Source organism: Sapajus apella, unplaced genomic scaffold (genome assembly GCF_009761245.1).
Source record: "Sapajus apella isolate SASKATOON/1434 unplaced genomic scaffold, GSC_monkey_1.0 scaffold166, whole genome shotgun sequence".
In the NCBI taxonomy this organism is placed as follows: domain Eukaryota; kingdom Metazoa; phylum Chordata; class Mammalia; order Primates; family Cebidae; genus Sapajus; species Sapajus apella.
In genome coordinates, this window is record NW_022437106.1 from 1,916,054 (window position 1) to 1,942,632 (window position 26,579).

A 26,579-nucleotide genomic window follows, 5' to 3' on the forward strand; every position below is an offset into this window, starting at 1 on the left:
CAGTGAGCCAAGATACCTGCCACTACATTCCAGCCTGGGCAACAACAGATCAAGACCCTATCTCAAATAAATAGAAAGAAAAACGTGGAGTGAGGTTTGGAAATGATGTTTAATGCTTATGAATAAAGAAAATATAGAGCAATTTTTTATTTTGGTTTTGTCATTCTTTGACCTTTATCTTTTCCCTTTGCTTTTTAGATTTTGGCTCTCTCTTTGACTTGGAGCACGACTTGCCAGATGAATTAATCAACTCAACAGAGTTGGGACTAACCAATGGTGGTGATATTAATCAGCTTCAGACAAGTCTTGGCATAGTACAAGATGCAGCTTCTAAACATAAACAGCTATCAGAATTGCTGCGATCTGGTAGTTCGCCTAACCTCAATATGGGAGTTGGTGGCCCAGGTCAAGTCATGGCCAGCCAGGCCCAACAGAACAGTCCTGGATTAGGTTTGATAAATAGCATGGTCAAAAGCCCAATGACACAGGCAGGCTTGACTTCTCCCAACATGGGAATGGGCACTAGTGGACCAAATCAGGGTCCTACGCAGTCAACAGGTATGATGAACAGTCCAGTAAATCAGCCTGCCATGGGAATGAACACAGGGATGAATGCTGGCATGAATCCTGGAATGTTGGCTGCAGGCAATGGACAAGGGATAATGCCTAATCAAGTCATGAACGGTTCAATTGGAGCAGGCCGAGGGCGACAGAATATGCAGTACCCAAACCCAGGCATGGGAAGTGCTGGCAACTTACTGACTGAGCCTCTTCAGCAGGGCTCTCCCCAGATGGGAGGACAAACAGGATTGAGAGGCCCCCAGCCTCTTAAGGTAAGCACAGCTTTGGTTTGTGTGCACAGTTGGCACACATGTGAGTATTCCCATGATGGAGGGAGGGTTTGCGTTACATAGTGTAGCAGTTTCCACATATTACATGCCAGGAATTTACTGTGCTATCATAAGTTTTAAGAAGTGCCTACATTAAATTTAAGTAAAACATATATTTTACAACTGATGTTCTATAACTTCATATTTCCAAGTGATCGCTGGCTAATGCTGGTTCTCTCTGGCACAAGCATTGGAATGTTTTCATCTCATTTCCAAGTCCAGTTTAGCCTTGTAGTAGCCTCATTATAAAAATACAGTTTGGAGGTCAGGCAAGGTGGCTCATGCCTGTAATCCCAGCACTTGGGGAGGCCGAGGCGGGTGGATCATGAGGTCAGGAGTTCGAGACCAGCCTGGCCAATATGGTGAATCCCCATCTCTACTAAAAATGTAAAAATTAGCCGGGCGCGGTGGCTCAAGCCTGTAATCCCAGCACTTTGGGAGGCCGAGGCGGGTGGATCACGAGGTCAAGAGATCGAGACCATCCTGGTCAACATGGTGAAACCCCGTCTCTACTAAAAATACAAAACATTAGCTGGGCATGGTGGCGCGTGCCTGTAATCCCAGCTATTCAGGAGGCTGGGGCAGGAGAATTGCCTGAACCCAGGGGGTGGAGGTTACGGTGAGCCGAGATCGCGCCATTGCACTCCAGCCTGGGTAACATGAGTGAAACTCTGTCTCAAAAAAAAAAAAAAATGTAAAAATTAGCCAGGTGTGGTGGTGCACGCCTGTAGTCCCAGGTACTTGGGTGGCTGAGGCAGGAGAGTCGCTTGAACCCATGAGGCAGAGGTTGCAGTGAGCCGAGATCATGCCACTTACTCCAGCCTAGGTGACAGAGTAAGACTCTGTCTCAAAAAAAAAAAAAAACCAGTTTGGAGATAGCTGGCATTACACTGTCTTCAGATGGAGACTTCATTTGTTCCTATTGCTTTGAATGTCCCTGGTTATTAGGAGATATGTTTATTCTGAGAAATGTATTAACTGTTATTTTTCTTTATTGTTGGAAATTAAGGTACATTTGTTTATGTGAAACCTCAACAGTCTGGATGTTTCAATGAAACCAGATCTTGGCCAGAGACTTAACTAGAGAATGCTAAGTATATTATTTAAAATATTTTAAACTGGCCGGGTGTGGTGATTCTCACCTGTAATCCCAGCAGTTCAGGAGGTTGAGGCGGGCGGATCACAAGGTCAAGAGATCGAGACCATCCTGAGCAACATGTTGAAACCCTGTCTCTGATAAAAACACAAAAATTAGCTGGGCATGGTGTTCGCGCCTGTAGTCCCAGCTACTCAGGAGGCTGAGGCAGGAGAATCACTTGAACCCGAGAGGAGATTGCAGTAAGCTGAGATCATGCCATTGCACTTCAGCTTGGGCAACAGAGCAAGATTCTCTCAAAGAAAAAAACAGTATACTTTTAAATGTGTACTCTATATAGACAAATAAGGTATAATTATACATACTTTAGTGTTTATTCTTCCATATATATATATATATATATTTTTTTTTTAATCTGGTTTTTTTTTTGAAATGGAATCACACTAAGGTTGCCAGTGCCTGGCATGTAGTTACTTTTTGTTGAATTAGAGATGGCTTCACTTGGAAGATGAAATTGGAGATAGGTACGATTTTCACAAGGAATCAGGGGAAAACTTTCTCTGTAAGAGGAATAATTTGAGCAGACATTAGGGCTTATGTGTTCCCGAGAATCTTGGGTGCAGTGGCTCATGTCTGTAATCCCAGCACTTTGGGAGGCCAAGGCAGGAGGATCGCTTGAGCACAAGAGTTAGGGAGCAACCAGGCAACTTAGACCCCATCTCTATTTAAAAAAAAAAAAAAAAAGGAACCTTGACGGTGACAGAATGCAAGTGTGAATTGAAGACGGTTTGACAAACTTGTGTTGAGGAGACTGAGATCACATGTAGGAATTCAAAAGCCTTAAATGTTTTTTTGCTACAAGAATATTGACAAGTTAGGATTCTGTTTTAGCATTAGTGCTTTGTAGATTCTCCCTTTCTGTCCCCCACCCCCACTCCTTTTTTTTTCCCTCTTTTTTTTTTTTTTTTTTTTTTTTTTTTTTAAGACAGGGTCTTGCTTGGTCGCCCACGCTGACGTGCACCAGCCTAATCATGGCTCACTGGGAGCCTCAACCTGCCAGGCTGAAAAAATCCTCTCGCCTAAGCCTCCTAAGTGGCTGGAACTGAAGGCATGCACCATCATGCCTGGCTGATTTTTATTTTTTGTAGGGATGGAGTCTCGCTAACTATGTTGCTCAGGCTCCTCCTGGGCTCAAGTGATCCTCTTGACTCAGCCTCCCAAAGTGCTGGGATTACAGGTATGAGCCACTGTACCCAGCCTCTTGACACCTTTACATTGCTGTGTCTGTGTGGTTTATTTACCATATTTGGAGTGAGAACCGGAAACAACAAGGTAAATTATTAAGTACCTTTTATAGGATCTAGGAACCTAGCTATAAAGAGATAAAGTCCTTGCCACCAAGGTTTATATTTTGCTATGGAGAGGAGGGATGACAGACTTACAATAAACCCTCACTGGTTGATAGAATACTGTAGTGTTAGAGTAGTGAATGAACTTATTTCATGTAATCTACTTCCTGCTATGCACATAAGATATAAATTTAGAGTATGCCAGGTTAAGTGCTATGGAGAAAAATTAAGGCTCATTGACAACTGCTTGGGAGTGTGGCACTATTCTGGTTATAATCTAAATTTCTTTTAGGAACTGCGTTTATATAGAAGTGAACGAAACAAAAATCCCTGTGCTTGTGGAGCTTTTATTTTGATGTGAAGGAGCAATTCAAATTTTAAACTTCCATTAAATGATATTTTATTTCCTCATTATTTTTATTTTTATCTTGAGACAGAGTCTTGCTCTGTTGCCTATGCTAGAGTGCAGTAGCATGATCTTGCCTCACTGTAACCTCTGCCTCCTGGGTTTAGGTGATTCTCCAGCCTCACCCTCCCAAGTAACTGGGACCACAAGTATGTGCCACCATTCCTGGGTAATTTTTGTTTTTAGTAGAAAAGGGATTTCACCATGTTGCCGAGGCTGGTTGTAAACTCCTGACCTCAAGTGATCTGCCCACCTTAGCCTCTCAAGTGCTGGGACTGTAGGTGTAAGCTACCATGCCTGGACTTATTTCCTTTTTCTTTACTTTTTTTTTTTTTTCTTTTGTGAGACAGAGTCTCGCTCTGTCATCCAGGCTGGAATGCAGTGGCGCGATCTCCGCTCACTGCAGCCTCAGCCTCCCAAGTAGCTGGGATTACAGGCACTCACCTCCATGTCTGGCTAATTTTTGTATTTTTAGTAGAGACAGGGTTTCACCATGTTAGGCTGGTCTTGAACTCCTGACCTCGTGATTTGCTTGCCTGGACCTCCCAAAGTGCTGGGATTACAGCCACCACACCCAGGTATTTCCTTATTTTAAGTGAGCCCACCTATATTGATATTTGTAAAGCACTTATATTAGTGTTTGACAACTGAGGGAGCTTTAAATGTTTAATAAATTAAAAAATCTGAGGCCAGGCCTGGTGGCTCACACCTGTAATCCCAACACTTTGGGAGGCCGAGGCGAGCAGATCATGAGGTCAGGAGTTTGAGCCCAGCTTAGCCAACATGGTGAAATCCCGTCTCTACTAAAAATACAAAATTTCTCTCCAAATACATAGTTAGGTACTAGGTTTAAAAAAAAAAAAATACAAAAATTAGCTGGGCGTGGTTGTGTGTGTCTGCAATCCCAGCTACTCATTAGGCTGAGGCAGGCGAATCACTTGAATTGGAGTCGGAGGTTACAGTGAGCTGAGATCACGCCACTGCACTCCAGCCTGGCGACAGAATGAGACTCTGTCTCAAAAAAAACAAGTTACGGAGGTTTAGGATAAGATACCCATTTAAGGCTGGGTATGGTGGTTCACACTTTTAATCATTCCAGCCCCAACAACATAGTGAGGCCCCCATCTCTACCAAAAAAAAGTACCCAACTTTCATGGCACACCCACACCAGCAGTTGGCCTTTCACTGTACCAAGTCCTAAAATTATCTTGTAGAGCTAATTATATTCATTATATTTCTTATTTCTTCTAAAACTTCTAAGACTTGTGATATTTAAGAATTAGGATTTAAGGTGTTAGAAAATTTTCAGTGAGATTGGATGACTGGAACCCTGCTTGCAAATGACATCAGCTTTTGAACACAGTTCTTTTCATGGACGAATCTGTGGTTCCAAATGTGCAGGCAGGTGGTGACATTACTACTACAGCTGTCTTCTGAAAGCCTGACCCATGGTGGTTTATGGGAAGAAATTTGGATCGTATTGCCTTTCACCCCAGTCTTTAGAATCAGCATAAACTATTCAAAGCCAAAATGTTTTAAGTTAACTTTTGTTTTTGAGACAGGATCTCTATCTGTCATCCTGGCTGGAGTGCAGTGGCACAATCATAGCTTACTTGCAGCCTTGATCTCCCAGGCTGAAGTGATTTCCTATCCCAGCCTCCTGATAGCTGGTACTACAGGGACTGCCATGCCCTGCCAATTACTTTTATTTTTGTTGAGACAGAGTCTCACTATGTTGCCCAGGTTGTTCTCAGACTCCTGGCATCAAACAATCTACCTGCCTTGGTCTTCCAAAGTGCTAGGATTACAGATGTGAGCCATTGAGCCTGGCCAGATACTGAAAAAGAAAATATAGGCATGGCTCAGTGGCTCACATCTGTATTCCTGCCACTTTGGGAGGCTGAGGTGGGAGGATTTCTTGAGTCCAGTAGTTCAAGGATATTCCTGGGCAACATAATGAGACCCCATCTCTACTTTTCTTTCTCTTTTTCAAAAAAGAAAGAATAGTTCTCTGCAGGACTCATTTTTTATACCTGCCTAGAGCTGAGTGTGGCTTCTTCATCCTCTGCCTTTTCAGTTTAGTGTGGTGGGTAGTTGGACATCTGGAGAATATTAGCTATGGAGAAAGAAACAAGATGAAATAACTATAGGGTAGCAGGAATTAAATACAAAATATTACTTCCTTATTACATTTAGTGGGGAGAGTAAATAAAGGGATTTAGGAGATAGAAGGGGCAATGATCTGGAGATTGGTTGTTACTTTATTTTCTAACTCCTTAGCAGATTCTGTAGGAGTTGGAAAAACAAAAGCTAGAGAAATCTTTTTTGGTTACAGTGACCAAAAATGTCAGCAAGAAATTACTTCGAACTGATCCGCAATCAGAGTAGTCTGTGTATTTTGAGCCCATATCTGCCATTGAGGAACTTGGAGTTTCCAGGTAATAATATATCATGATTGAGGGAACAAGCAGTGTTAGGAACTGGTCAAAATTCAGTTGGTCTAGGCAGGCAAGGCCGTGCAATCATGAAGGACCACATTGTTTTGGAAAATATTTGAATGAAGACATTACATTTATTAGCAAAAGACAACAAGGCAGCTTCGAACTTCCAGCGTTTTGTTCATTTAGATAATGGTACTCTTGAGGGCATAATTTATTGTCTTAGTCTTTTATTGTCTGTCATGCAGGTTGTGTGATGTAATGGCTTTCATACTATGTCTATCATGAATTTGCATGCTAATAAGAAACAGGTAAAACAACTCCCCCATGTATAGGTATGCATATTATTGGAGCCACATTAGATAAATGCCAGTACTTAAAAAAATAATCATAGGTAGCAGCGGCACTTGGAGCCAAATTTGTTACTACCAAAAGTAGCCTGGACTTCATTTAAATCTGTTTCTGGATTCTATTGCCTCTACAATCTTACTGGCCATATTTACATAGAATCAGATTAGTTCTTTTTTTTTTTTTTTTTTTTTTTTTTGAGACAGAGTTTCGCTCTTGTTTCCCAGGTTGGAGTGCAATGGAGCAATCTTGGCTCAACGCAGCCTCCGACTCCTGGGTTCAAGTGATTCTACTTCAGCCTCCCAAGTAGCTGAAATTACAGGCATGCGCCACCATGCCTGGCTAATTTTGTATTTTTAGTAGAGATGGGATTTCTCCATGTTGGTCAGTCTGGTCTTGAGCTCCTGACCTCAGGTGATCCACCTACCTCAGCCTCCCAAAGTGCTGAGGTTACAGGCATGAGCCACCCTGCCGAGCCTAATTTTCGCAGTATTAGTAAAGACAGGGTTTCACGATGTTGGCCAAACTGGCCTTGAACTGCTTGCCTCAGGTGATCCACCCACCTCAGCCTCTCAACGTGCTGGCATTACAGGTGTGAGCCACTGTGTCGGGCCAAGAAGTTATTTTCCCTGAATTCTCATTTCAGGCCACCCCATTCTTTTATGCTTCCATCAAACAGCCACTTGTAAATTACCTGTAAATCATTCTTATAAATTACTTACCTTAGATTGCTTTAGTCTCTAAATTTCATCTGGAAACGAAAATGTTCTTTAACTTTTTTTTTGTCTTCATTCTTTGGTAATACCATAAGGAAGGAATATTGCCAGGCGCGGTGGCTCATGCCTGTAATCCCAGCACTTTGGGAAGCTGAGGCAGGAGGTGGATCATGAGGTTAGGAGTTCAAGACCATCCTGACCAACATGGTGAAACCCTGTTTCTACTAAAAATACAAAAATTAGCCAGGTGTGGTGGCATGTGCCTGTAATCCCGGCTACTCAGGAGGCTGAGGCAGGAGAATCACTTGAACCTGGGAGTTGGAGTTTGCCGGTAAGCCAAGATGGGCCGCTGCACTCCCACAGGCAGAGTGAGACTCTGTCTCAAAAAAAAAAAAAAAAAAATTTTTTTTTTTTTTTTTTTTTTTTGAGATGGAGTTTCGCTCTTGTTACCCAGGCTGGAGTGCAATGGCGCGATCTCGGCTCACCACAACCTCCGCCTCCTGGGTTCAGGCAATTCTCCTGCCTCAGCCTCCTGAGTAGCTGGGATTACAGGCACGTGCCACCATGCCCGGCTAATTTTTTGTATTTTTAGTAGAGACGGGGTTTCACCATGTTGACCAGGATGGTCTCGATCTCTTGACCTCGTGATCCACCCGCCTCGGCCTCCCACAGTGCTGGGATTACAGGCTTGAGCCACCGCGCGCGGCTTTTTTTGTTTTTTTAATAAAGGCAAACAGCTGAACAGATAAAGATGTCATATTCATATAGATGGGCAGAGTATCGATACTGCATATAATTTAAGAAACAAATTTTAGGCCTGGTATAGTGGGAGATGCCTGTAATCCCAGCACTCAGACAGAAGGATCACTTGAGACTAGGAGTTAGTCAGCTTTCTACAAAAATAGAAATGAAAATTAGCTGGGCATGGTGGCATGAGCTTGTAGTCCCAGCTACTTGGGAGGCTGAGGTGGGAGAATTGCTTACCCCAGAGGTTAGGAATTATAATGATCTATGATCATGCCACTGCACTCCAGCCTGGGCAACAGAGTGAGACTCTCTGTCTTTTTATAGAAAATTTAGAAGAAAAAGATTTTGTCAAGAGTTCTATACTTGTGTAAAACAGACAGATGCTTCACAGAGGTAGTAACATTTGATAAATCATAAGGATGCGTAGAATCTGCAGGTGTTTGTTAGGTTGTACCAACTAAGGAACCAGACAGAAAATGCCTCTCTGTGAACTTGGTATTTATTTCTAGGGCAGCATTAAGGAAAATAGGAAAGGAAATATGCCACTGTTAAGTTGCAGGGAAAAGGAAAAACTTGAGGCAAATGCTGAAGGTTCAAGGTGTATGGTACTTTCAGATTTTAAGAAATCAGTACAGGAAATAAAAAGATACCATAGATAGGTAGTCAGATTTCACAAAAGCTTTGGTGTATGTACTGTGGGCTTGTGTTTTGTTTTGTTTTTTATAGAGGCAGGTGAAAACAAACAACAGGCAGACCTGTTGTCTACAATGTACTGGTTTGGATTAAGACAGTCACAGTGGGTAGGAATACATGGGAAGGATTTTAGTGTATATGTGCTTAGAGGTAGAATTGAAGGACCCTTTGGTCTTGGCAGACAGATAGAAATCTGATATGAATCCTTTAATTGGGCAATAGCAATAGCAATTTTTTTTTTTAATCTTAGCTACTAGGAGGCGGAGCTTTGCTCTTGTTTCCCAGGCTGGAGTGCAGTGGCTTGATCTCCACTCATTGCAACCTCCGCCTCCCGGGTTCAAGCAATTCTCCTGCCTCCCCAGTAGCTGGGATTATAGGCGCTCACCACCACGCCTTGCTAATTTATGTATTTTTAGTAGAGACAGGGTTTTACCATGTTGGCCAGGCTGGTCTTGAACTCCTGACCTCAGGTGTGAGCCACCGTGTCCAGCCAGCTATAGCATCTTAAGTTATTCTGAGTGCTTGCTGAATGTTTCTTTCTCTCTCTCTCTCTCTTTTTTTTTTTTTTTTTTGAGACTGAGTCTCACTCTGTTGCCCTGGCTAGAGTGCAGTGGTGCGATCTCGGCTCCCTGCAACCTCTGCCTCCTGGGTTCAAGCGATTCTCCTGCCTCAGTCTCCTGAGTAGCTGGGATTACAGGTGCGCACCACGATGCCTGGTTAATTTTTACATTTTTAGTAGAGACAGGGTTTTGCCATATTGGCCAAGCTGGTCTTGAACTCCTGACCTCGTGATCTGCCCGCCTTAGCCTTCCAAAGTGGTGGGATTACAGGCGTGAGCCACCATGCCCAGTCATGCTTGCTGAATGTTTCTAGTAGTGATGTTGACTTAGAGTTGGGATCCTATGTATAATTTGGCAGAAGAAGAGGAAGGGTGGCTTCATACTTCATGTTTGGGATATAAAGTTGACTGCATTTTGAATTATTTAAAATAATTTTTAAACATTTTGAAAGATTAATGAAAATTCATTTTTATAACTTTCATTATCAGTAAAATGTTTGGCTTTTGAATAATAAATACTGTTTTTCAATTTATTATTCTAGTATGATGGCTCCAAGCGAGTTTAATGTGAATATAGAAAAGAACTACTTTTTAAAGTACATGTGGGGCCTGACACAGTGGCTCATGCCTGTAATGCCAGCACTTTGGGAGGCTGAGGTGGGCAGATAACTTGAGGCCAGGAGTTCCAGAGCAGCCTGGCCAACATGGTGAAACCCCATCTCGACTAAAAATAACAAAAATTAGCTGGGTGTGGTGGCACACGCCTGTAGTCCTAGCTACTCAGGAAGCTGAGGCAGGAGAATTGCTTGAACCAGGGAAGCTGAGGTTGCAGTGAACTGAGATTGCACCACTGCACTCCAGCCTAGGCAACAGAGTGAGACATCAACTCAAAAAAGAGAAGAATAATACATAGGAGTTGCAAAGTCAAATGACTTGAAGGGCCAAGCAAATAACTTAGCGCAGGCAGGTTTAAAACAGCCAGGAATGGTGTGGAATCTGGACTTTTGCATGCTATATCTAAAGGATTCAGAATCAGAAGTTTTAAAAAATACTTTATCATAAGTGTTCCTAAACAAAAAAGGATATTCCCAGAACATCCATTTTCTACTTTTTTTTTTTTTCCCCGAGGCAGAGTTTTGCTCTTATTGCCCAGGCTGAAGTACAATGGTGTGATCTTGGCTCACCACAACCTCTGACTCTCGGGTTCAAGCGATTCTCCTGCCTCAGCCTTCCAAGTAGCTGGGGTTAAAAACGTGCCACCATGCTCGGCTAATTTTGTATTTTTAGTAGAGATGGAGTTTCACCATGTTGGTCAGGCTGGTCTCGAACTCCTGACCCTCAGGTGATCCATCCACCGGGGCTTCCCAAAGTGCTGGGATTACAGGTGTGAGCCACCACACCCAACCAAATTTTCTGCTTTTTATATAAGCAAAATATAGGAATAATCATTCAAATGAGGCCCAGCATGGGGCTTACATTTACAATTCCAGCACTTTGGTAAGCCAAGGGGAGAGGCTTGCTTGAGCCCAGGAGGTTGAGACCAGCTAGGCAACATGGCAGAGACCCTGTCTCTCTTTTTTAATAGTCAGAAAAAAATAAAATCATTTAAATGTTTGAACATGACAAAAGGGTTAGGTGGTTTATTAAGTTGAATTTGCTATATAGTATCATTTGTGACTTTTAGTGGATATGAATGGCAAACCTTGTGTAGCAGATAGAATTAAATGAAGATGATTAAAAGTATTTTTAAAACACCTTTATTTCAAATATTTATGAAAATATCCCTGTAAATGTGCCGTACCCAAGGCCCCTAAATCTTAATCTTGAAAATGTATTGTTATTAGCATACTTTATATAGTGGGTTTTTTGGGGTTTGTTTGTATTGGAGATAGGGTCTCACTGTGTTGCCCAGGCTGGAGTGCAGTGCCCTGATCACGCCTCACTTGCAGCCTCAGCCTCCCTGGCTCAGGTGATTCTCCTACTTCATCCTCCTGAGTAGCTGGGACCACAGGCACAAGTCACCACGCCTGGCTTTTTTTTTTTTTTTTTTTTTTTTTTTTTAATAGATGGGGTTTCACCATGTTGCCCAGGTTGTTCTCAAACTCCTGGCCTCAAGAAACCCTCCTGCCTTGGCCTCTCAGAGTGGTGGGATTACAGGCATGAGTCACCAGGCCCGGCTAGGCCTTTGCGACCATAGCTTCCTGCAACCTCCACTGCCCAGGCTTCAGTGATCCTCCCACTTTAACCTTTCAATTAGCTGGGACTGTACGCATGTGTCACAATGCCCAGCTGATTTTTGTATTTTTATTAGAGATGGGGTTTTGCCGTGTTGCCCGGGCTGTTGTATGTTTTCTAATACAAGCTAAAGATTTCCTTTAAAACTTGTCTTTGCAAACGAGGAAGTAAAATCAGAAAGGGAATAATAATGTCTTAAATTTTATTGTTCATTTTGTTTTCTTTCATTTCTTTCTCCTAGGTGGGAATGATGAACAATCCCAATCCTTATGGTTCACCATATACTCAGAATCCTGGACAGCAGATTGGAGCCAGTGGCCTTGGTCTCCAGATTCAAACAAAGACTGTACTATCAAATAACTTACCTCCATTTGCTATGGACAAAAAGACAGTTCCCGGTGGAGGAATGCCCAACATGGTGAGTACTAATCAATTATAGACTTGTTTTCATACTGACATTTTGACAAAAGAATTGTGATAAACTTTTACTGCTTCTATTCTATACACTGAGATTTGTATACACTAGAAACCTAAATCGATAAGTAATTGAGGATCCCTGTGAGTCAGAAGACTTGTGCTTCCTTTCCATTTTTCATAATTTTTTTTCCTTGTGGTTGTTGATAAGTGAGCATGTTGATCCAAACAGGAGTAAGTGGAAACATTGATTTTTGTTACTATCTTTGTGCAAGCTGCTAGTAGTAAATATGTCGTAGTCTGCATTCATCTTTAGAAAAAATTGTCTTGTAATTTCTCTTTCAGATGTTTTAGTTTTGTCCTTTCCTTTGTGTCATTATGTTCATGGACTGCCTGTATTTCAAATACTCTCCCAAATACTAGAGCTATACAGGTGAATGAAACATATGAAACATGTCATCTCTGTCCTGTGAAATGTTCGCTTTTTTTTTTTTTTTTTTTTTTGTCGGAGTCTTGCTCTATCCCCCAGGCTGTAGTGCAGTGGTGCCATCCTGGCTCATTGCAACCTCAGCCTCCCAGGTTCAAGCAGTTCTCCTGCCTCGGCCTCCCCAGTAGCTGGGACTACAGGCACGTGCCGCCATGCCTGGGTAACTTTTCGTATTTTTAGGAGAGACAGGGTTTCACCATGTTGCCCAAGCTGTGAAACTCCTTAGCTCAGGCAGTCCGCCCACCTGGGCCTCCCAAAGTGCTAGGATGACCGGCGTGAGTCACCTGCACAGCCCCAATGTTCGCTTTTCAGTTTAAAAAGCTAAATTTCTCCCAGAGCTTAGATAAACTAATTTTTCAGCCACCTGAAAAACCCCTCTGTTCAGTCTCCTGAGAAGTTCTTCATTGCTCTTTAAAGCCTAATTTGGGTATGCTTCTGACTACAGACACCTTCTCTCCTTTCCCTCTCCCACTGGAGTTTACCATGTCCTTCTCTCTGCTTTTGCTCTCTGTATATTATGCATAGTTATATCACTTAGTAATACCTTTTTTTGTTTTACTAAATTGAGCTTCTTAAAGGTAGGAGCCATGGTTTATGAATTCCCTGTGGCAAAAAATGGAGTCTGGCTTATAGTATATCAACCATAAAGGTTTTAATTGAAAATATCCACATCTCTATTTCTAAAGAGATAGCACATTATGACTCCTGCCGTTAAACATGTTGTTATATTTCTCAGGGCCAACAGCCAGCCTCGCAGGTCCAGCAGCCAGGCCTGGTGACTCCAGTTGCCCAAGGGATGGGTTCTGGAGCACATACAGCTGATCCAGAGAAGCGCAAGCTCATCCAGCAGCAACTTGTTCTCCTTTTGCATGCTCACAAGTGCCAGCGCCGAGAGCAAGCCAATGGGGAAGTGAGGCAGTGCAACCTTCCCCACTGTCGCACAATGAAGAATGTCCTAAACCACATGACACACTGTCAGTCAGGCAAGTCTTGCCAAGGTAAGTGGACCCACAGGGTTACTATACTTAGCAATTAATTTTTACAGTCAGGGAGAAGGAGGAAAATGTGACCAAGTCTATTTTGTGGTGATGGATATGTTTAGTATCTTAATTGTGGTATATATGGTGTATATGTATGTACAAAGTCATTAAAATAGGCCAGGCCAAGTGTGGTGGCTCATACTTAAAATCCCAGCACTTTGATAGGCCAAATGGGGAGGATTTCTTGAGGCCACAAATTTGAGACCAGCTTGGACAACATAGTGAGACCTCGCTGGGCATGGTGGTGCAACTGTAATCCTAGCTGAGAACTAAGAAGGCTGAGGAAGGAGGATTACTTGAGCCCAGGAAGTCAAGGCTGCAGTGGGCTATGATTGCACCACTGTACTCCAGCCTGGATGACAGTGCGAGACCACGTCTTTTAAAAAAAGCCTGGGCGCAGTGGCTCATGCCTGTCATCCCTGCACTTCGAGAGACTGAGGCGGGCAGATCACTTGAGCTCAGGATTCGAGACCAGCCTGGGCAATATGGTGAAACCTCGTCTCTACAAAAAATTACGGAAGAAAATCAGCCGGATGCCTGGGTGTGTGCCTATAGTCCCAGCTTCTTGGGAGACTGAGGTGGGAGGATGGCTTGAGCCCAGGAGGTTAGGGTTGCTGTGATTCAGCCTCATACCACTGCACTCCAGCCTGGGCAATAGCGCCAAACACTAGTTCAAAAAACAACAACAAAGTATACATAAATATGTGCAATTTTTAAAATACTGTTTATACCTCAAAGCATTTTTAAAATTCCATTGTCTAAATGCATCATCACAGTTTACTCGGTAAAGGTCATCTTGGCTGCATCCATTCCATGGCAATTATGGATAAAGCTGTCCATAATAAACAAAATGAATTTTGAGACTCCTTTGGTAATAGTATCTAACCTTATTTTAGGAAATGATAAAAAACGGTATCATTTTTGTGAGCAAATATATAAGAATATGGGAAGAGTAGAAATTTAAAAGGTCTTCCCTTGTGCTGATCCTCATAGACTTTGAGTTTTATTGGCCCCAGCATAGCATACTTTAAATGTTATTGAGGGTTTGCTAACTGTCATGTAGGCAAGTGTTCAATTTAATACAATTTACTATAGTCATTTTTAGCCAATCTAATGCAGTTTTTGTAGAGTCTTTAGAAAGTGTTCTTACAGGTGTGTGTGTCTTAACATTGGTTCAGAGTACATTTGCTTAGATTAAAGTAGGTTGTATAGCATGATGGTGGAAAGTGAGGGCTCTAGAGCCAGACTCCTTGAGATTGAATCTCACTTTGAGTACTCTGTGACTTTGTGCAAATTGCTTACCCATTCTTTTGTTTTCTTGAGTGTAAATTCTGAGTATTAATAGGAGCTATACCTTATAGGGCTGTTATGAAGATGAAATAATGCATTTATAGTACTTAATAAGTAATCAGCAAGTTAGCTATTATTAATGTAAAAGCATAACCTGCTCTTGAAAAAAAATTTTCTTCTCTTTAGTGGCACACTGTGCATCTTCTCGACAAATCATTTCACACTGGAAGAATTGTACAAGACATGATTGTCCTGTGTGTCTCCCCCTCAAAAATGCTGGTGATAAGAGAAATCAACAGCGTAAGTGATGAAGTCTTTGAAGATTTATATGAAAAGTTTTTAAAGTCTCACCAGTGCCATTTATAGTACTTCTTGATTATGTGAGGGACCTGTGGTGGTGTACTGTGTTGAAAAGTGTTTTTTTTCCCCTTTTAATTTTTCTGTATCCCTCATATTAGTGCATAGAATTGAACTGCTTAGGGAGTTTGAAGCTACAGTGAGCTATGGTTATGCTACTGCACTCCAGCCTGGGTGATGGAGTGAGACCTTGCCTCAATTTAAGAAAAAAAAAAGGCCAGTGCAGTGGCTCACCCCTGTCATCCAAACAATTTTGGAGGCCAAGGCAAGAGGATTGCTTGAGGCCAGGAGTTCAGCCTAAGCAACTTAGCAAGACCTTGTATCTTCCAAAAAATTTAAAAATTAACTGTGTGTGGTTTATGCCTGGGTGAGAAGAGAGGATTGCTTGAACTCAGGAGTTGGAAATTTCAGTGGGCTATGATTGTGCCACAGCAGTCCAGCCTGGGTGACAGCAATACTCTGTTTCAAAAAAAAAAAAAATAATTGAACTGCTTAAACATCTAAAATAACATCCGAGAACTCTCAATATTCGTTCTTTTTTTTTTTTTTTTTTGAGACAGAGTCTTGCTCTTTTACTAGCCTAGAGTGCAGTAGCACGATCTCAACTCACTGCAACCTCCGTCTCCCGGATTCAAGTGATTCCCCTGCCTCAGCCTCCCGAGTAGCTGGGGCTATAGGCACACACCACCACACCTGGCTAATTTTTTGTATTTTAGTAGAGACGGGGTTCCACCATGGCCAGGATGGTTCTCGATCTCCTGACCTCATGATCCGCCTCCTTTGGTCTCCCAAAGTGCTAGGATTACAGGCATGAGCAGCCACAACCAGCCTCAATAGTCATTCTTTAGACAAACAGCAAATAGGTAAATTTATGTTCCACTTTGAACATACGAAAATTCAAAGAATATGGCTTTGACATTGGGCAAGTTACACTTTTATACTTGTGATCTAAACATTCCAGTAGTTGGAAATTATTTAAAAGGAAAAAATTGGGGATTATTTTTATAATATTGGGATAAAGAAGAACTTTTAAGAGAAAAGATAAGTAAAAATATTAACATTTTAAAACTGTAGCTACCACATTTCTGTAGCAATAAAACTTTAAACTTTTAGGGTTAAAGGACAAATTTGGGAAGTATATGTACAGCATATGAAAATGGAATTACATTTTATAACAAAATTCTGAATAGGAAATAAGACAATTGAGCAGGGACTAGAGGAGAGAGGGGAACTCCCATATAATTCACTATTAAATTAAGAAGAGAAATAGGTACTATTTCTCTTTTGTGATGTGGGCAGAAATGATGCTGCCAGGTGTTGTCAGTTGAATGGCTCTAAAGCATTCATACAGTGTTGGTCGGAACATTAATAAAGCCCTTTGGGAAGGCTATTTGGCATTCAGAATCAAAAGCCTTTTATACCAGTGGTCCACTTTTACCAATCAGTTCTACAACTAGAAATTTCTTCAAGGAGATAATGGAAGACAAGATTCATGTACTAAGATGTTTCATAATCACGTAACAATTTTGTGTGTGTGTGTGTGTGTGTGTGTTTAATTTACTCAGACATGTTAGTCTTCTTTTCTCACCACCAGTAATGTAATACTATATCTTTTGTTTTTTTATAGCAATTTTGACTGGAGCACCTGTTGGACTTGGAAATCCTAGCTCTCTAGGGGTGGGTCAACAGTCTACCCCCAACCTAAGTACTGTTAGTCAGATTGATCCCAGCTCTATAGAAAGAGCCTATGCAGCTCTTGGACTACCCTATCAAGTAAATCAGATGCCAACGCAACCCCAGGTGCAAGCAAAGAACCAGCAGAATCAGCAATCTGGGCAGTCTCCCCAAGGCATGCGGCCTATGAGCAACATGAGTAAGTTTGTGTCATCCTGAAAACATGGTTTTGGTTGTGTTGGTAAATGACATCTATAAATGGAGGGTTGTTAGCTTATTCTTACTTTTTCTGCTAGATGATTAATTTTTTGAAGTAATTGTTTTGTTTTGTTTGTTTGTTTTTTTGAGACTGTGTCACCCAGGCTGGAGTGCAGTGGCGCAATCTCAGCGCACTGCAACCTCTGCCTTCCCTGTTCAAGCGATTCTCCTGTCTGTACCTCCCAAGTAGCTTAGCTGGGATTACAGGCACGTGCCACCATGCCCAGCTACTTTTTGTAGTTTTAGTAGTGACGGGGTTTCACCATGTTGGCCAGGATGGTCTCGATCCCTTGACCTCGTGGTCCACCCGCCTCGGCCTCCCAAAGTGCTGGGATTATAGGCTTGAGCCACCGCGCCCGGCCTTTTTTGTATTTTTAATAGAGATGGGGTTTCACCATATTGGCCAGGCTGGTCTAGAGCTCCTGACCTCAAGTGATCCTCCTGCCTCTACCTCCCAAATTGCTGGGATTACAGGCGTGAGCTACTGGGCCCAGCCTGAAGTAATTTTTTAAAGATTACAGTTTAAAAGGTCTCTTACAATTCATCTTTAAGAGGTAACCGCCATTGGCTTGTATCTTCGTTGATCCTTTTTTTGCATTATATGAGTTTAGATTTGCAGAAATGAGATCCCATATATTACTACACAACAACTTTCTTTAATGCTGTGTAGACGTCTTTCATAGTCAGTACCCCATGTATTGTTTTAAATGGTTGTATAGTATGTCATTCTATGTAACAGTCTTGGCTTTTGTTTTTTATTAGTTTTTAAGGTAGATTCTCGCTCTATTGGCAGGCTGGAGTGCACTGGCACAATCTCAGCCCACTGCAACCTCCACCTGTGTCGGGTTCAAGCGATTCTCCTGCCTCAGCCTCCTGAGTAGCTGGGACTGCTATAACCAGCTACTATATATATCCATAAACACACACACACACACACTCACTCACTCACTGTCTCACTCTGACCGTAGTAGCCACCGTGCCCAGCTAATTTTTGTGTTTTTAGTAGAGATGGGGTTTCACTATGTTGGCCAGGCTGGTCTCGAACTCCTGACCTGGTGATCCACCTGCCTCTGCATCCCAAAGTACTCAGAATCCAGGCGTGAGCCATCACACCCAACCTAACAATCTTTTACAGATGGACATTGAGATCTCCAATTATTTAGCTTTTTTAAACTGTACAATAGAAATTCTTGTGTTTTGACTTGAGGCATTTTGGCTTGAAATGTATAGAAATGAGTGTGGTTGTTGGTAATGATTATTTTCATGTGTTTGGCAGGAGGAATAGTATGCCTTTTCAAATAGGTGTTTTTTGTGTTTTTTTGTTTTTTTTTTTTTCTTGAGGCGGAGTTTCACTCTTGTTACCCAGCCTAGAGTGCAATGGTGCAATCTCGACTCACTGCAACCTCCGCCTCCTGGGCTCAGGCAATCCTCCTGCCTCAGCCTCCCAAGTAGCTTGGCATGAGTCACCATGCCCGGCTAATTTCTGTATTTTTAGTAGAGATGGGGTTTCACCATTTCGGCCAGGCTGGTCTTGAACTCCTGGCCTTGGCCTCTGAAAGTACTGGGGTTACAGGCGTGAGCTACGGCACTTGGCTCAGATAGTTTTTTTAATGACTTGTTTGCCTCACTTGTTGTATGACTGAGAGAGAAGAGGGAGAAGTGTTCTAGTATCCTAATGTGGGGATATATGTATGTTTCTCTGATTGCATATGATAAAAGTGGGAGATTTGTTCTAATATCTTAATTTTGGGATGTATGTTTCTCTAATTGCATATGATAAAATCAGACAGCTTTGTTCTGTCTTACCACTCTGTTGTCAAGCAGTTTAAATATCTAAGCTATTTTGTTTGAGTAGTTAGACATCCAGCATTGTAAAGATGGGGTCTTGTCCAGGCTGGTCTTGAACTCCTGGGTTCAACCACTTCTGTCTTGGCCTCCCCAAGTGCTTTGATTACAGGCGTGAGCCACTGCACCTGGCCTAAGGTTTGTGTTTGTTTGTTTGTTTGTTTGTTTTTTCCTTGAGACGGAGTCTCACTGTGTTGCCCAGGCTGGAGTGCAGTGGCACAGTCTTGGCTTACTGCAGCTTCCGCCTCCCAGGTTCAAGCAGTTCTTCTTGCCTGAGCCTCCCGAGTAGCTTGGATTGCAGGTGCCTGCCACCATGCCCAGCTAATTTATTAATTATTATTATTATTATTATTATTATTTTGTTGTAGAGACAGGGTTTTGCCACATTGGCCAGGCTGGTCTTGAACTCCTGACCTCCGGTGATCCACAGGCCCCTGCTTCCCAAAGTGCTGGGATTATAGACTTGAACCACCACGCCCGGCCCAGCTATGACTATTTTAGATAGTCATGCTAATGCCTATTACCAGACCATTTCTACTTTAATATTACTTACATTCTTCATTCCTGCCCTGTTGTTATTGTTTATTACTTGGTCTGTTTATTTCTTTTTTTTTTTTTCTTTTCTTTTCTGATTTCATTCTTGAAAGCAGCATTTTCAAAGAGGATGTTTTTCTTGATTTTTACCTAATCGGGGACTTAGATGAGTTTTCTTAGATAAATTTTGGATAACTAGAAACAGAGAGAGAGAGAGCGAGTGTGTGAGAGTGTGTTTGTGTGTGTGTGGTGGTGTGTGGTGCGTGTGTGTGTGTGTGTGTGTCCTGAGACTGACTGACTGGGTCTTGCTTTGTCACCAAGGCTGGAATGCAGTAGCACGATCTTGGCTTACTGCTACCTCTGCCTCCTTGTCTCAAGCGATTCTCCCACCTCATTCTCCCAAGTAGCTGGGACCACACATGTGCACCACCACACCTGGCTAATTTTTGTATGTTTTATAGAGACAGGATTTCGTCATGTTGCCCAGGCTGGTCTTGAACTCCTGAGCTCAAGTGATCCACCTGCCTCATCCTCCCAAAGTAGTTTGTGTTTTTCATTACTTCCATGACAATCAGTGCTAACTTGTTAAATAATTATTGAGTGACAAGTTTTTAAGCAAGACTAAGAAATGGAATGAGAAGCAATCCTGCCTTTTCAGGCCTCCTTTCACCTCTTCTGTATTGAAAGTACGTGTACCGGCCAGGCGCGGTGGCTCACGCCTGTAATCCCAGCACTTTGGGAGGCCGAGGCGGGTAGATCACGAGGTCAAGAGATTGAGACCATCCTGGTCAACATGGTGAAACCCCGTCTCTACTAAAAATACAAAAAATCAGCTGGGCATGGTGGCATGTGCCTGTAATCCTGGCTACTTAGGAGGCTGAGGCAGGAGAATTGCCTGAACCCAGGAGGCGGAGGTTGCGGTGAGCCGAGATCATGCCATTGCACTCCAGCCTGGGTAACAAGAGCAAAACTCCGTCTCAAAAAAAAAAAAAAGAAAAGAAAAAGAAAGTACGTGTACAGGGGTAATGGAAAGTTGGACGTGGAGATGATCATATTTTCCCCTCTTGTTTTATATCTTTTGTCTTGGAATTAGCATTGCTTTTTTCTCTCCCATTCTCTGTTACGCAGAATGCACCTTGCCTTCCTTAATTTTTAGGATGTTGACCTTAGGTGGTGGTTTTCCCCTGGCCTAAAATTTTATTATTGTAATTGGGTAGTTCTGTTTATTTTTCAAACTTCTATGTGTAGTTCCTATTATAGCTCTTTTCCTTTCCTTATATTATCTACCTATGTACTTTTTATATGTGAAGAATTATTTGAATAATAGTTTTGGGGGGATTTTCTTTTCCCATTTCTTTGTTGTCTTTTTATTTTAGAATTAGGTTTAAGATTATTCAAGCTTCCTTTTTTTTTTTTTTTTTTAATTAATTTCTTCAGTTAGTAATATCTTTGTAGTAATAATTATCTTTGTGAACAAGAACCTTTAGAATAGACCTGGAGACTTTGGAGAGAATGTGTTGTTGTGTTTTTATTTATCAGTAGATGTCACTAAGATAAGCAAATTCACATACAGTGTAATTAGTCTTTCATTTCATTGCAGTAAACAAATTTATATTAGATATAATTTATCTACAAATGTGATTTTCACACAAGATTTTTACAATAACACGTAATTAATGACATCACAGTTCTAGTTGGAAAAGACCACTTGTAACAGCTAAATTTCAGAGAACTAGCCTGATAATATTAGAAGGAAAATTTTGTCCAGGCATAGTAACTCATGCCTGTAATCCTGTCACATGGGAGGCCAAAGTGGGAGGATTACCTGAACCCAGGAGTTTCAGGATGCTGTTGTCATCGCGTGCCTGCATTCCAACCTGGGTGACAGAGTGAGACTTTGTCTCAAAAACAAAGCAATGAAGGAAAGTTCATCCTAAGCATTTAGGGAGCATTATGAATGAAGGCAGAAGCATTTCTCTTCATTAAAAATGATTTGTAAATTGCGCCAATTATTTTCATTTTAGTGGGAAGTTTGTTTTTAACTAAAAATAACTTGAGAGGTGTATTAATAGAACTGTATCAAAAGTCTTTTAACTACATGAAAATTTGGTTTGATGTGAGTGTTGCTGTTGGTTTAGTGATTTTTTTAACGTTGAACAACATGGGTTTGAATGTGTTTAGTTTTTCTTTTTTGTTTGTTTGGTGTTTTTGTTTGGTTTATCTCTCCATTCACTTAAGATGTTTTTAGTGTTTAAAGCAATAGAATATACAGCCAGGCATGGTGGCTTATGCCCGTAATCCCAACATACTGGGAGGCCAAGACAGGAGGATTGCTTGAGCATAGGCATTTGAGACCAACCAGGGCAACATAAAGAATGAGTAGCCCCGCCTGTAATCCCAGCACTTCGGGAGGCCGAGGCGGGTGGATCATGAGGTCAACAGATCGAGACCATCCTCGTCAACATGGTGAAACCCCGTCTCTACTAAAACTACAAAAAATGAGCTGGGCATGGTGGCGCGTGCCTGTAATCCCAGCTACTCAGGAGGCTGAGGCAGGAGAATTGCCTGAACCCAGGAGGCGGAGGTTGCGGTGAGCCGAGATCGCGTCATTGCACTCCAGCCTGGGTAACAAGAGCGAAACTCTGTCTCAAAAAAAAAAAAAAAATGAGTAGCCCCATCCCTCTTTATTTTTTGAAATGGAGTCTCACTCTGTCCGTGCAATGGCATGGTCTCGGCTCACTGCACCCTCTACCTCCCAGGTTCAGGCGATTCTCCTGCCTCAGGCTCCCGTGTAGCTGGGACCACAGGCACATACCATCACACCCAGCTAATTTTTGTATTTTTAGGAGAGACAGGGATTCACTGTGTTGGCCAGGCTGGTCTCGAACTCCTGACCTCGTGATCTGCCCTACTCAGCCTCCCAAAGGGCTGGGATTACAGGCGTTAGCAACTGTGCCCAGCCTCCATCTGTTTTTTTTGTTTGTTTGTTTGTTGTTGTTTTTTTTTTGAGACAGAGCCTCGTTCTGTCACCCAGGCTGGAGTGTAGTGGGCACAGTCTTGGCTCACTGGAACCCCACCTCCCCGGGGTTTCAAGTGATTCTCCTGCCTCAGCCTCCTGAGTAGCTGAGATTACAGGTGCCCGCCACCACACCCAGGTAATTTTTGTATTTTTAGTAGAGATGGGGTTTCACCTTGTTGGTCAGGCTGGTCTCAAACTTCTGACCTCATGAACCACCCACCTCGGCCTCCCAAAGTGCTGGGATTATAGGTGTGAGCCACTGGGCCCAGCCCCATCTCTATTTTTAAAAAGAAAGAAATTGGATATTCATTAAAAGTGTTAATTGAAAAAGTAATGTATGTCCATTAGAGGTATTCAAGCCATTTTGAAGGAGTGTTGGAATATTCGATAAAATGTTTTTGTTTCACCTGCATACTGCTTTGTGTGTGTGTCTCTCTCTCTAAGGATCACTATACTTAGGTTCCTATATCCCTACATGCATTTGTGTTGCTTATGGATGCATCTGCATGTATAGTTCAATTCTTAGATTGAGGACTCTTTGCTCCTTCTATACATATGTAACTGTAAGACATCAAAAGTGGAAATTCTAAGAATATATGCATGAATGTTTTTACTTGCCAAATAGCTCTTCCAAGAGATTATCAGTTTATACATCTGTGCATTTTGGTTGAAAATGTATATTTCCACACATCACTCTCAACACTTGGATTTAGAAAACCAACTTCTAAAAGCTTTGAGAATTTCATACATGAAAATATATTTTAAGTTTAACTGTAAGTGTTGTGCACATTTGCATTTTTTTTTTTAAGTTACTATATTTAATTTTCTATAATTTACTGTTGGGGTGGTTCATCTTTTTCTTACCTGTTTGTAAGGGTTCTTCAGATCAGCCTTTATATTGCCAATTATTTATTGTATGTGCTGCTAACATTTTTTCTGATTTGTCATTTGTTTGTTGACTTTATGGTGTTTATTGTGTGGTGGCTGTTGGATTTATTTCTGTCTTTTATTATTTCGTTTTGTCTTAGGTGCTAGTCCTATGGGAGTAAATGGAGGTGTAGGAGTTCAAACGCCGAGTCTTCTTTCTGACTCAATGTTGCATTCAGCTATAAATTCTCAAAAGTAAGTCATCATGGTTTGTACGCTGGGTCACATTACAAATACTGGTTAACAACTCCTTGTTTGAGTTTTTAACTTAGTTTCCATGGATTGTGGATGTCCTTGAATATAGACACATGTTTAAGTCCATTCTTTCTTCTTTCTACAGTCTTATTCAAAATTGTATTGATTATCTAGTGTAGCCTAGACCTTCCCTAATATAGCAGGATGTTGCAAGGTTACAGCTCTATTAGAATCAGTTTGCCTTATCCTGATGTTAAGAATTAATCCACCAGCCTGAGCAATATGTCAAGACCTCTTCTGTACAAGAAAATACTAAAAAGTTAGCTAGGTGTGGTGGTGTGCACCTGTACTCCCAGCTACTGAGGAGGCTGAGTTGGGAGAAGCACTTGAGCTTGGGAGGTCAAGGCTGTGGTGAGTGGTGATTACACCACTGCACCCCAGTCTGATTGACAGCGAGACTCTGTCTGAAAAAATAATAATTTTTTTCTTTAAGAGAAAGAATTAGTCCATCATCCAAAGGATTCCCTGAGGTGAGCTGTGTTAAAATGGCAGCTTAGACTAATAACACAAGACTTAGAAAACTTAAGTCTCGACCAGGCATGGCAGCTCACCTGTAATCCCAGCACTTTGGGAGGCTGAGGCAGATAGATCGCTTGACCTTAGGAATTCAAGACCAGCATGGACAACATGGTGAAACCTTGTCTCTGCTAAAAATACAAAAATTTGCCGGGTGTGGTGGTACACACCTCTAATTCCAGCTACTCAGGATGCTGAGGCAGGAGAATCACTTGAACCCGGGAGGCAGAGGTTGTAGTTAGCTAAGATCACGCCACTGCACTCCTGCCTGAGCAACAGGTTGAGACTCTGTACAAAAAATGGCCAGGCTCAGTGGCTCACACCTGTAATCCCAGCATTTTGGGAGGCTAAGGCAGGTGAATTACATGAGGTGAGAAGTTTGAGACTAGCCTAGCCAACATGGTCAAACCCCAGCTCTACTAAAATAGAAAAATTAGCCGGACATGGTGGCAGGTGCCTATAATCCCAGCAACTTGGGAGGCCGAGGCAGGAGAATTGCTTGAATCCAGGAGGCGGAAGTTGCAGTGAGCTGGAATTGCCCCACTACACTCCGTCCTGCACGACAGAGCAAGACTCCCATCTCAAAAACAAAATACAAAAAATTAGCTGGGCATGGTGATGCATGCTTGTAATCCAAGCCACTTGGGAGGCTAAGGCACAAGAATTGCCTGAACCTGGGAGGCAGAGGTTGCAGTGAGCTGATATTGCACCACTGCACTCCAGCCTGGGTGACAGAACAAGACTGGGTGTCAAAAAAAAGCATAACAAAACCCAGAAAATTAAGTCTTTTGTTATCTTGTGTTAGGACCTCATTCTGCCCTCCAAACAAAGAAATAAAACTTTCCCTCACACTGGTATGAACATGCACACTTTAAAATCAGTCTAGTCATATAGTTCTCCCTGCCCATCTCCTTAATGCAAATAAACATGACATATAGTGTATTGGTCCCATTACAATAATCAGTCAGCTTGAATTAAATGAGATCTTCTTTCTCCTACCCTTCTTCACTAAAACTATTTGGTAACCCCTTTTTGAAGCCCAATGATGAGTGAAAATGCCAGTGTGGCCTCCCTGGGTCCTATGCCAACAGCAGCTCAACCATCCACAACTGGAATTCGAAAACAGTGGCATGAAGATATTACTCAGGATCTTCGAAATCATCTTGTTCACAAACTGTAAGTAAGATTGTGGACATGTCTCATTCATAGATGTCATGCTAACATGCTTTCAATCTCCCGGGCATTTAACCACCAAAGGAGTATTAGCAGTTTTTCTGTAGCCTGGCCAATGATGTTAATACTTCTACTCTTGTGAATTCTTGCTGCTGCTGCTTTTTTCCCTCTCAACCTTTGTCACCATCTATAGTCTTTCAGCTTTAGTAGTATGTGAACTGTTCTATCTAGTGCCATTAATATATTAATTAAAAATTTGTTTTTAGTCATTGCCTTTGCAAAACTTATAAGAAAAACTAGGCCTCAGCTCATTAAAATATTGTGGTGGTAACATCCTTTTCTGTTACTCCCTGTGGAGGTTTTTTATTGAGACAGTCTCACTCTGTTGCCTAGGCTGGAGTGCTGTGGCTCAATTCCAGCTCACTGCAGACTATGCCTCCCGGATTCCGGTGATTGTCCTGCCTCAGCCTCTCAGGTAGCTGGGACTACAGGCATGCGCCACCACACCTGGCTAATTTTTGTATTTTTAGTAGAGATGGGATTTCACCATGTGGGCCAGGCTGGTCACGAACTCCTGACCTCAAGTGACCTGCCCACCTCAGCCTCCCAAAGCACCAGGATTACAGGTGTGAGCCACTGCGCCCAGCTTGGTAGAGCTTTTATTATGTTGAAAAGTTGACTCTGATAGGGTCGTCTCTGTGGTCTTCTCGTCCTCCAGATGTGCACGTGGCAGTTTATTTTTTGAGAAGTTGGTATATTTCATGTACTGCCTCACAAACGCCATCTTAATCTAAAAAGTTCTTGTCAGATGAAGGAAGGGGAGGCATATAGAGCAGGGAAGTGAAATCTGCTCAGCATCATAAAAAGGTTGAGCTTGGACCTCACTGATTACAGAGTTTACCCTTCAAACACCATGCTGCATTTTTTTTCTTGGAGAAGTCTTTTCATTTCAGTTCCACTTAATAGCAGGGTATTCTTGACTGTATCCATATTTTTTAATTGATTGGGGAACTTTTTTTTTTTTTTGTTTTTTTTTGTGATGCAGTATAGCGCGTTTTACCCTGGCTGGAGTGCAATGGCGCGATCTCGGCTCACCGCAACCTCCGCCTCCTGGGTTCAGGCAATTCTCCTGCCTCAGCCTCCTGCGTAGCTGGGATTACAGGCATGCGCCACCATGCCCAGCTGAATTTTTGTATTTTTCGTAGAGACGGGGTTTCACCATGCTGACCAGGATGGTCTCGATCTCTTGACCTCGTGATCCACCCGCCTCGGCCTCCCAAAGTGCTGGGATTACAGGCGTGAGCCACCGCGCC

General features: G+C 42.2%; 1 protein-coding gene and 1 long non-coding RNA gene across 2 annotated transcripts in view; both read left to right on the forward strand.

The window, feature by feature from the left end:
* The window catches only part of EP300 (E1A binding protein p300), an 86,139-nt gene that overhangs the window by 22,862 nt on the left and 36,698 nt on the right, over window positions 1-26,579 (forward strand). The window contains exons 2-8 of the mRNA XM_032267161.1: window positions 199-833; window positions 11,719-11,895; window positions 13,115-13,376; window positions 14,895-15,008; window positions 16,693-16,938; window positions 23,424-23,517; window positions 25,132-25,270. Of these exons, the coding sequence (XP_032123052.1) occupies window positions 199-833; window positions 11,719-11,895; window positions 13,115-13,376; window positions 14,895-15,008; window positions 16,693-16,938; window positions 23,424-23,517; window positions 25,132-25,270 (1,667 nt within the window). The remainder of the gene's footprint in view (window positions 1-198; window positions 834-11,718; window positions 11,896-13,114; window positions 13,377-14,894; window positions 15,009-16,692; window positions 16,939-23,423; window positions 23,518-25,131; window positions 25,271-26,579) is intronic.
* Window positions 19,816-21,754, forward strand: LOC116542329. The gene is made up of 3 exons (XR_004265168.1): window positions 19,816-19,854; window positions 19,952-20,066; window positions 20,382-21,754. It is a non-coding gene; the product is annotated as an uncharacterized LOC116542329 (long non-coding RNA).